The sequence below is a fragment of the Prinia subflava genome, chromosome 8, assembly GCF_021018805.1.
Source record: "Prinia subflava isolate CZ2003 ecotype Zambia chromosome 8, Cam_Psub_1.2, whole genome shotgun sequence".
Lineage (NCBI taxonomy): Eukaryota > Metazoa > Chordata > Aves > Passeriformes > Cisticolidae > Prinia > Prinia subflava.
In genome coordinates this window covers 17,850,931-17,861,305 of record NC_086254.1, presented here as the reverse complement: position 1 = coordinate 17,861,305, position 10,375 = coordinate 17,850,931, and the positions used below count along the sequence as shown (strand labels likewise).

General features: G+C 72.6%; 1 protein-coding gene across 4 annotated transcripts; it reads right to left on the bottom strand.

The window, feature by feature from the left end:
- Positions 1 to 565: 565 nt before the first annotated feature.
- On the bottom strand, positions 566 to 7,715 carry MPP2 (MAGUK p55 scaffold protein 2). 4 transcript variants are annotated; one of them, XM_063403709.1, is made up of 12 exons: positions 7,635 to 7,715; positions 6,345 to 6,463; positions 5,722 to 5,880; positions 5,414 to 5,563; positions 4,907 to 5,134; positions 3,920 to 4,051; positions 3,284 to 3,389; positions 2,938 to 3,006; positions 2,677 to 2,838; positions 1,847 to 2,049; positions 1,630 to 1,758; positions 566 to 1,284 (listed from the first exon to the last, which is right to left on the bottom strand). In XM_063403709.1, the coding sequence occupies exons 2-12, from the start codon at positions 6,459 to 6,461 to the stop codon at positions 1,108 to 1,110; spliced, it is 1,632 nt and encodes a 543-aa protein (XP_063259779.1). In that variant the 5' UTR covers positions 6,462 to 6,463; positions 7,635 to 7,715; the 3' UTR covers positions 566 to 1,107. The 4 variants fall into 4 exon arrangements, with proteins under 4 accessions (XP_063259779.1, XP_063259780.1, XP_063259777.1 ...); XM_063403710.1 differs by having other exon boundaries at positions 7,667 to 7,708; XM_063403707.1 differs by lacking the exon at positions 7,635 to 7,715 and adding an exon at positions 7,138 to 7,261.
- Between the last annotated feature and the right edge of the window lie 2,660 nt (positions 7,716 to 10,375).

The following is a 10,375-nucleotide window of genomic DNA, read 5'->3' as shown; positions in this document are numbered from 1 at the left end:
ACACAAACACGGGCGCACCCACGGTGGTGCGAGGGAGCCAAAGCCTTGCACACCCACACCCCCCCTTGCACGCCCCCACCCGCCCCCTTGCACACCCCCACACCGCCTTACACACCCACAGCCCCCCCCCGTGCCTGCAGCGCTGCTGACCCCTCCCGGCAGCACCGAGGAAGGGCCCCGGCACGTGTGCAAGGTGACACGCGTGTGACACGCGTGTGACACACTCACCCGCACGCCCCCAGCACCCCCCCAGCCCCAAACCGGTCTGCAGGCAAAAACCCATCAGCACCGGGTGGGACAGGGCCGGGGGCGAGGCAGCAGGTGTGACACAGGTGACACAGGTGACACCAGCCCCCAACCCCCTCCCCGCGTTCACCACAAGGGACAAACCCGTTTTTCTCTCCTTTAATAAAATTCACAGCGAAGTACCAAAAGGAGGAAATGGCGGCAGGGACTGGGGGGGCTCGGGGGGTGGGCCCGGGGCAGGAGGGGCACACCCCGCACCCCCCGTGTCCCTGTCCCTTGGGGACACCCCTGTCCCCACCCCAGACCCCCCCAGCGAGTCCCCAGCCACAGCCCCCCACGGGGTTAATTAGACGGTTAATTACAAGGTCAGTTAAGGGTTAATTAGGGGTTAATTACAGGGCACAGGGAGGGGTTATTGCTACCTGGGAAGGGGTGACAGGGGACACGGGGGACAGTGAGGGACCCCCACCCCGGTAGGGGAGAAGGGGGTCCCCGGGGGAGGGTTGTGGCCTGGGGGACATGGGGGACACCCGGGGCCACGGCAGCTTCTGGGGGTGACCCCCAAACCCCGCACCCCCATCCCCAATCCTGGGGGTCCCCACATGGATCGGGGGGGCTTCCCCAGGATCTGGCAGTGACTGAGCTTTGTGGGGGCTGCGCCCCCCACGGGCTGCCCCTGCCCCTCCCCAGATTTGGGGCAGTGGAGGGGGCACAGAGGGGTCGGGGGGCTCTGCAGAGGGGCTCCCCCGCCCCCCGTGGGTCTGAGCACGGCGGGCTCATCGCACCCGAGAGACCCGACCCCCTCGGCCCCCCCAGCGCTCCCGGATGGGCTGGGGGCGTTGAGGGGAGGGCTGGGGGTCCCTAGTAGACCCAGGTGACGGGGACCCACTGGGGCTGCACGCGCAGGAGGTCCATGGCCTCCCGCAGGCGCCCGAAGGTGCGCTCCAGGTCGTCGTTGGTCAGGCTCAGGTCGAAGTAGTGCCCGTAGCCGCGCTGGATGCGGCTGCTCTCCTCCACCGTGCGCTGGGCGTCCGCCTCCTGCCCCCCAGAGCCTGCCTCAGTGTCCCCGTCACCCCCAGGGGCAATGGGGGACACCCGCTGTGAGCTGTGTGCCCTCCCCAAACCTGCCTCAGTTTCCCCGTCACCCCCAGGGGCAATGAGGGACACCCACTGTGAGCTGTGTCCCCTCCCCAAACCTGCCTCAGTTTCCCTGTCACCCCCAGGGGCAATGGGGGACACCCACTGTGAGCTGTGTCCCCTCCCCAAACCTGCCTCAGTGTCCCTGTCACCCCCAGAGACAATGGGGGACACCCACTGCGACCCGTGTCCCCTCCCCAAACCTGCCTCAGTTTCCCCGGCCCCCCCGGACCCCCGGACCCCCACCGTGAGCTGTTTGGTGGCCACGCCGCTCTCCAGCGCCGCCCGGTTCATGGCTCGCAGCCTCTCGGGCCCGGGGGCCTCGATGAACACCACGTAGGGCACGAACTCCGCCGTCCTCAGCACCTTCACGGCCTGGGCGGGGGCGCGCAGAGCTCAGCGCGGCCCGGGGGGCTCTGGGGTGTCCCCGTGTGTCCCCCCCGTGTCCCCGCCGTGTCCCCACCTGCGGGTTGACGTCCAGCACGCACATCTTGCCCGCCTGCAGCACGGCGCGGATGGAGTCGATCCTGGTGCCGTACAGGTTCCCCTCGTACTCGCCGTGCTCCAGGTACCGCCCCGCCTTGATGTCGGCCTCCATCTCGCCCCGCGACACGAAGCGATAGCCCTGCCCGTCCCGCTCGCTCTCCTTCGGCTTCCGCGACGTGTCTGCCCCGGGGGGGACCCGAGTGACCCCCGCCCGTCCCCGCGGCCCGGCCCGGAGCGACCGCGGGGGACCCGCACGGTCACAGGGGACAGGGATGTCAGTGGGGCGGGAACAGGGAGGCTGGCAGGGGACAGGGAGGGCTGGCAGGGGACAGGGACGCTGGCAGGGGACAGGGAGGGCTGGCAGGGGACAGGGATGCCAGCGGGGCCGGGACAGGGATGCTGGCAGGGGACAGGGACGATCACAAGGGACAGGGAGGCTGGCAGGGGACAGGGAGGCTGGCAGAGGATGGGGAGATGTCAGCGAGGCGGGGACAGGGACACTGGCAGGGGACAGGGACGATCACAAGGGACAGCGATGTCAGCGGGGCGGGGACAAGGGACACTGGCAGGGGACAGGGATGGCCGCAGGGACGGGAACGCTGGAGAGGACAGGGACGCTGGCAGCGACAGCGGCGCTGGCGGCGGATGAGCACAGGGGACAGGGACGGCGACGGAGCACAGGGGTGGCCGCGGGGGACAGGGCCGGTGACGGAGCACAGGGGTGGCCGCAGGGGACAGGGACAGTGATGGGGCACAGGGGTGGCCGCGGGGGACAGGGATGGCGCCGCCAGGGACAGGGACACTCACAGGGGATGGTGGTGCCGTAGCGCGCCTGGTCGGACATGATCAGTTTGTTCTTGAGGCTGCGGCGCCCCACGCCCTGAGCCCCGATCAGCACCAGCGTTTTCCGGCGGAACGGCGGCATCCGCGCCACCTCCTCGTAGATCAGCAGCTCGTGCCGGTCGAACTCTGGGCGGGGACAGGGCTGTCACCCGTCCCTGGGGACCCCGGGGCCGCCTGTCCCCGCGGGTGCCACCGCCCCTCCCCGGGGAGGGCCCGGACACTCACCCGCGTTCTTGGTGGTCAGGTACATCATCCTCTTCTTCCTCTTCCCGCTGAGGCTGCCGCACAGGGCCCCTGCAAGGGCGAGGGGCTGAGCTGGGGACAGGGACAGGGACAGGGACAGGGACAGGGACAGGGACAGGGACAGGGAACAGGGGTGCGGGAGCTGGGACCTTCCGCAGGGGCAGTGCCATGGGGACACCACCCTGAGGATCGGGGACTCCCTGCGGGACAGTGCCATGGGGACAGGACCCTGAGGTGACAGGGACATTGTCACAGGACGCAGGGGACCCGCCCCACTCCCCCTCCAGAGGTGGCCCTTCCTCCCCGCGGCCGGGCCGTGTCCCCGTACCCGAGGCGGGCGCCACCTCCCCGTCCCGCTTGACGAAGGCCTTGCGCTTCTCCTCCAGCAGCTGGCTGGGCACCAGCCCCGCGCTGCCGCCCTCCACGTGGCACGCCTGGGGACACAGAGCCACCCATGGGGACCCCCCAGCCCCACGGGGACCCCCCCGGGCTCCAGAGACCCCTCCGAGCCCACAGGGAATGACCCCAGCTCCGGGGAACCCCCCCAGGTTCCACAGGGAACCTCCCCAGTTCCAGGGACTCTCCCAGTTTCCAGGAACCCCTCAGCTGCAGGGATCCCCCAAATCCCCACAGGGACACACATCCCGAGCTCCGGGAAATCCCCGAATTCCCAGGGACCTCCCTTCCACACAGGGACCCTCCCCTGCTCCAGGGATTCCCCCAATTCCCAGGTAGCCCCCCCAGCCCCAGGGACCCCCCCAGCTCTAGGGACCCCCCCAGCTCCAGGGACACCCCCCCAGCTCCAGGGATCTCCCCCCCACTTCAGAGGAATTCCCTCAGGCACACCCCAAGCCCACAGGGACCCCTCGATCTCCCCCAGAACCTCCCAGCCCCTCTCCCTCCACGGCCCAGGACGGAGTCAAGGAGCCACAACCCCCCCGCTACCCCTGCGGGCCCCCCTGACCTGCCACCAGTTGGGGTCATCCTGGTTGACGATCTGCAGCAGGTCCCCGGCCATGAACTTGAGCCCGGCCTCCTTGCAGGGGATGAGGCTGTCGGTGGCCGGGTCGTAGTCGAAGTGACACTTGACAAACACCTGGGGACGGGGCGGGGTCAGCGGGGGAGACCCCCGCCCGCCCGGGGCGCCCCCTCCGTGCCTCAGTGTCCCCAGCGGGGCCCGCGTCACCCGCGTGTCCCGCTAGGAGCCCCCCGCGCCCCCCGCAGCCAGCCCCGCACGGCGCCCGCGCACACGCACAGGGCCCCGGCCGCGGCCACCGCGCCCCAGGCCACCACCACGGCCACCCCCAGGCACAGCCCCAGCGCCAGCGACAGGCACAGCAGCGTCCCCAGCGCCGCCAGCGCCGCCAGCGCCGCGCCCGCGATGGCGCACATGGGCACGGGCAGGGCACACGCCCGTGTGGCACACGGGGCAGCCCTGGCGGGGACAGCCCGGGAGGGGACAGCCCGGGAGGGGACAGCGACAGCGCCGCTTTGTCCCCTCGGAGACGGGGGTGGCTGGCACGGGGTGGGGAGGGACAGCGCAGGGCACCCTTTGCCAGCCGGCACCAGGTCCTGTGTGGGGACAGGGACAGGGCAGGGACCGCCAGTGCCCGGCAGAGGGGGACACGGCGGGGACACGGGAGGGGACACGAGGGGGGACACGGGGGGGGACACGGGGGTCCTGCCAGCCAAGGGGCACGGACACGGGGACAGACGGGCGAGGGGCTCAGGGGACAGCACGGGGATGGGGACACCGGGCAGGGGGAGCTGTGGGCAGAGTGGCAGGTGCGGGATGCAGGTGGGATGCAGGACTGGGATGCAGGTGGGCAGCAGGACTGGGGTGCAGGGTTGGGATGCAGGGTTGGGATGCAGGGTTGGGATGCAGGGTTGGGCTGCAGGTGGAATGCAGGTGGGATGCAGGTGGGATGCGGGCCGGGGTGCGGGGCCGTACCTGGCGGGGCGGGTGCGGCTCCTGGTAGCTGGGCAGGATCTTGAGCACGACGCTGCCGCTGGCGTGGCGCAGGATGTCCTGCAGCGCGCGGGGGTCGCTGCCCACCTCGCGCCCGTTCACCTCGCGGATCACGTCCCCCACGTGCAGCAGCCCCTGCTGCGCCACCATCCCCCCGTGCAGGATGCGGGCGATCACCAGCTCCCCCCGCTCCACCCGGAACGTCACCCCCTGAGGGTACAGCCCCGCTCAGCGCCCGCCGGGGACACCCGCGGCACCCGGCACGCACCCCGCCATGACCCCGGCACCCCAAAATGCTCCTGGTCACCCTAAAAAAGCTGCAAGCACCTCGCAATGCTCCCAGCACCCCAAAACCCTTCCTCACCCCACGGTACCCCCATAACGCTGCCGATGTCCCCAGCTCCCTGCAGTGCCCCAGCAGCACCCCAAAACCTCCCAGCACCCCGAAATGTCCCCCCGCAGCGCCCCCCGCCCCCCGGCCGGGCTCACCAGGTTCTCCCCGGCCGCCTTGCGGATGCCCACCATGCGCACGGCGTCGGGGGGCACCGGCTGCGACCCCAGCGACGCCTCCGGCCCGGGGCTGCTCGGGGGGGGGTCGTAGCTCTTGGCAGCCACCGAGTCGTGGGTCTCGAGCAGCGACTGGGGCACACGGGGGGCGCGGGTCACCCCCGTGCCCCGCACACGGGGCACACGCGGGTGGCCCCGCACACCGGGCACACGCGGGTGGTCTCCGCCTGGCACACGCGGGGGTCGCGCCCCCGGGCAGGGGCAGAGGGTCCCGCCGCTGTCCCGCACACCTGGAAGTGCGGCTCCCGCAGGATCCGCGCCAGCTCCGCCGCCGCCGCCTGCAGGTCGGGCCGCGCCGGGCGCCCGATGTCCCGCAGGATCTCCTGCACCAGCGCCAGGTTGTCCCCGCGCACCGCCTCCAGCTTGCGCTCCTCCAGCCGCTCGTGCGCCTGGGGACACCGCGGGGACCCCGGGGACCGCCGGGTGAGGGCAGGGACCCCCCAAGTGCAGGGGGGGTTTGGGGTCCCCAGAGCGATTTGGGACCCCCAGCGGTGGAGGGGGTCAGGGGCCCCGCGGTGGGACAGGGTGTCAGGGACCCCTGGGGGGGGTTAGAGACCCCCGGGGGCAGGGGGGCACGAGGGACCCCTGGGAGCGAAGGGGGCGTCAGGGACACTGGGAGGAGCCGAGGGGATGAGGGACCCGGGGGCTCGGGGGTTGGGGACACCAGAGCTGTTAGGGACCCCCAGGGACAGCGAGTTCGGGGACCCCCAGGGACAGAGGGAATGAGGGATCTGGGGGTGCTGGGGGGGTCAGGGACACCCGCGCGCAGGGAACAGGGACCCCCCAGGAGGTGACACAGAAACACCGGGACCTCCCCGCGCGGGGGTCACCCGGGGGGGTGACCCTACCCTACCTTGGCCAGGGAGCGCACGATGGGGCTCTCCATGATGCCGCGGAGGAAGATGAGGTCGAGGTCGGGCACCCCCGGGGAGCCCGGGAGCCCCATCAGGTTATCCAGGACCTGCTGCATGGCTGGGGGGGGACACGGGGGGGGACAGGCACAGGGACACGGGGGGGACACGGAGAGGGGGGAGGAGCAGCAGCGTGGGTGACAGTGCCGGCGGGGGGGTGCCGTGTCCCCCCTCCTGTCGCTGTCACGCCTGGGCCCCCCATTGCAGGGACAGGTGCCGGGGTCCTTGGGGAACACGGAGATGTCCCCTCCTCGTTCAGGCGGAGGGACAAGGGGATGGCCCCACCCCGGATTGTCACCGCGGAGTGAAACCCCCCGGGGCACAGCGGAACGGGAGGGGCTGCGGGGGGGTGATGCGGGGGGGCGATGGAAGGGGGAGGGGTGCGGGGGGGGGGCGATGGAAGGGGGAGGGGTGCGGGGGGAGCGATGCGGGGTCCGATCAGATCGGGGGGGGCGATGCGATTGGGGGGGGCCGCATCCGGGGCCGCGGGGGCGGGAGCGGCGCCGCGGCTGCGCTGCAATGGCGGGGGACGATGGCGATGCGGCCGGGGGGGCGGGGGGGGGCACCCATCAGGCCCCCACCCCACCGAGGGGGGTCCCAGCATCACCCGAACCCCCCAACCCCATCTCCCTCCCCCGGCTCATTCCCCACCGCATCCCCCGCCCGCGCCCCCCGAGCGCCATCGCCCCCCCCGCGGCAGCGACCCCGGCCCCTCCCAGCCCCCCCCCCCAGTACCTGGGGGTGCCGGGGGGGCGCGGGCGGACCCCGGGACCCCCGGGCCGGGGCGGTTCATGGCAGCGGGGCCGCGCTCCCCCGCCCCAGATCCGGGTACCGCCGCCCCCCCGTGGGGCCCCCACCGGCCCCGCGCCCCCCGCCTTGCACACGCGTGTGCACCGGGCGCGCTCCGGCCGCTTCGCACACCCAGCGGCGGGGAGGGGGCGAAGGGGGGGCCGGGGGGAGCGGCGTGAGCTCACACGCGCGAGCGCGGCTCATGCACGCGCGCCTCCCTCGTGTGCACGCGCACCCACGCGTGCGAACCCCCTGAGCGCGCTCACGCGCGTGTTCGGACCCACGCACCCCCACCCCGGCACCGCCGCGCACCCGCACAGCGCACACGCGTGTGCGCGCCCTCGCTGACACGCGCGCCCCCACGCGCGCCCCCGCTGGCGTGCAGACCCCCGGGCGCGTTCCCCGCCCCTCCCGCGCGCTCCCCCCGCCCCGTGCCCGCTCACCCGCGCTTGCACGCCCGTGCTTGCACACCCACCCCGCTCGCGGGTGGGACCCCCCGGCGTCCCGCGGCGTGGGGAGGGGGCCGGCGGGGGCTCGGCCCCTTTAAGGGGGCGGTGGGAGGGGGGCGGGAGCGCGGATTTAAAGGGGCCGCGCCGCGCGTTGCACGCGCACCCGCGCACACGCACGAACGCGCGCACTCGTGTGCCCACCCCCGCAGGAGCGATCCCCCCCTTTTGCACACGCGTGTGCAAGACCCGGCTGCTCCCCGCGCACACGCGCGTGCCCGACGCGCGCACGCGCACCCTGTGGTCCCCTGCCCCTCGCGCGTGCAAGGGGACTGTTTGCACGTGCGTGTGCCCGCGCGTGTGCGCGTGCCCGCGCCGCCCGGCGCGCACTCACCCGTGAGCGAGGCGGGGGCGGCCGCGGGCATCGCGCGGAGCTGCGGGACACGCGCGACTGGCACCGACCGGACGGGGACAGCGACAGCGACAGGGACGGCCGCGGAGGCGTGTCCACATGGCCAGCACCCCCAGTGTCCCCAGCACAGCCGCTCGGTGTCCCCAGAGCCCCCAGTGTCCCCAGAGCCCCCAGCGTACCCAGCAGAGCCGCTCGGTGTCCCCAACACCCTCTGTGCCCCAGTGGTCCCAGTGTCCCCAGTCCCAGTGTCCTGTGTCCCCGGCACCCCCTCTGTCCCCAGCGCCCCCGCGGTCCCCAGGCTCAGTGTCTGTGACACCCGCGGTGTCCCCAGCGCTCCCGCTGCCCCCCGCCCGGTGTCCCCTGTGTCCCCGGTGTCCCCGGTGTCCCGGGCAGCAGACGCAGGACAGGCGGTGGCTGCAGGGGGTTTTTATTGCCGGGGGCTGTCCCGGCCCCGCGGGGGCGGCTCGGGGGGGGCCGGGGGCGCAGCGGGGGCGGGGGGCGGCACCTCCGGGGCCTCTTCACCCACTCGGCCCCGGCGGTGGCCCTGAAACAAAAGGGGGGGCTCACACAGGGCCCCCAGCGCCGTGTCCCCTTCCCCACAGAGACCCCCGGGGCCCCCCAGTCCCGTGTCCCCTTCCCCACAGAGACCCCCGGATCTCCTGTCCCGTGTCCCCCCCCGGCACCCACAGAGACCCCCGGATCCCCCCACCTCCGTGTCCCCCCCTCCCCACAGAGACCCCCGGATCCCCCCAGTCCCGTGTCCACCCCCGGCACCCACAGAGACCCCCCGGATCCCCCCAGTCCCGTGTCCCCTTCCCCACAGAGACCCCCCGGATCCCCCCAGTCCCGTGTCCCCTTCCCCACAGAGACCCCCCGGATCCCCCCAGTCCCGTGTCCCCTTCCCCACAGAGACCCCCCGGATCCCCCCAGTCCCGTGTCCCCCCCTCCCCAGGGTCTCCCCCTGAGCTCCCCCAGCCCCTGCCCCGCCCGGGCCCCCCTCCCCCCCGGGCTGTCCCCGCTGGGGGCTCTGGGGCCGGGGCAGCCCTGGGGGGCTCCTGCCGCCCCCCCCGGCCTTACCTGGGCTCAGCACCCCGGGGCGCCCAGGGGGGGCTCCTCGCCCAGCGCTCGCCCCCACGCCCGCTTCCCGTACCTGCAACGGGGGCGCGTCAGGGGCGGCACCGGGGGACAGACGGGGAGGGTGTCCCGACAGGGAGCATGTCCCGACAGGGAGGGGGTCCCGACAGGGAGCATGTCCCGACAGGGAGGGGGTCCCGACTGGGAGCGGGTCGTGATGGGGAGCACCAGATAAGGGAGCATGTCGTGACAGGGAGGGGTCCCGACAGGGGGTGTGACAGGGAGCGGGTCGTGACAGGGAGTGTGACAGGGATCGGGTCGTGACAGGGGGTGCTCTGAGGTGGGACGCCTGTGGCGAAGGGAAGCGCATCACGATGGGACCAGACTGGAATGGGGAGCTCATCACCACGGGCAGCGTGTCACGGTAGGGAGAGTGTCGCGGACGGGGAGCATGTCGCGATAGGGGGCGTGTCGCGACAGGGAGCACACCGGGAGGCGGCCGGGCGCGGGCGCTGCTCACCGCGGGCGGGTGACCACGTTCAGGTACTGCTGCAGGTCGTTGTAGAAGCGCAGCAGGTCCTCCACGGGCGCGTCGTCCCCGGGGTACTCGGGCCGCGCCGGGGCCGCGCGGGGCCGCAGCGGGAGCAGCGCCAGCGCCGCGCACGCCACCAGCAGCAGCGGCGACATGGCTGCGACAGCGACAGCGACAGCGGCACGGGACAGCACAGGGAGCGCTCGCACTCAGGCGGGTGTGCACGGCACCCGCAGAGCGCGCACACCTGAGCACACCTGGGAACACCTGAGCACACCTGAGCACACACCTGAGCACACCTGAACACACCTGGGAACACCTGAGCACACATCTGAGCACATCTGTACACACCTGAGCACACCTGAACACACACCTGAGCACACCTGGGAACACCTGGGAACACCTGGGAACACCTGGGAACACCTGAACACACACCTGAGCACACCTGAGCACACCTGAGCACACCTGAGCACACACCTGAGCACACCTGGGAACACCTGGGAACACCTGGGAACACCTGGGCACACCTGGGAACACCTGGGAACACCTGGGCACACCTGGGCACATCTGCACACTCCCACGTGCACACCCCGTGTCCCACTCCTGTACACCTTCAGCCTCCCACGGACAGTTGCACACGTGTGTCACACACACAGTCAGGCCCCAGTGCCCTGCACACCCGTCTGTCACACCCGTCTGTCACACCCGTCTGTCACACAC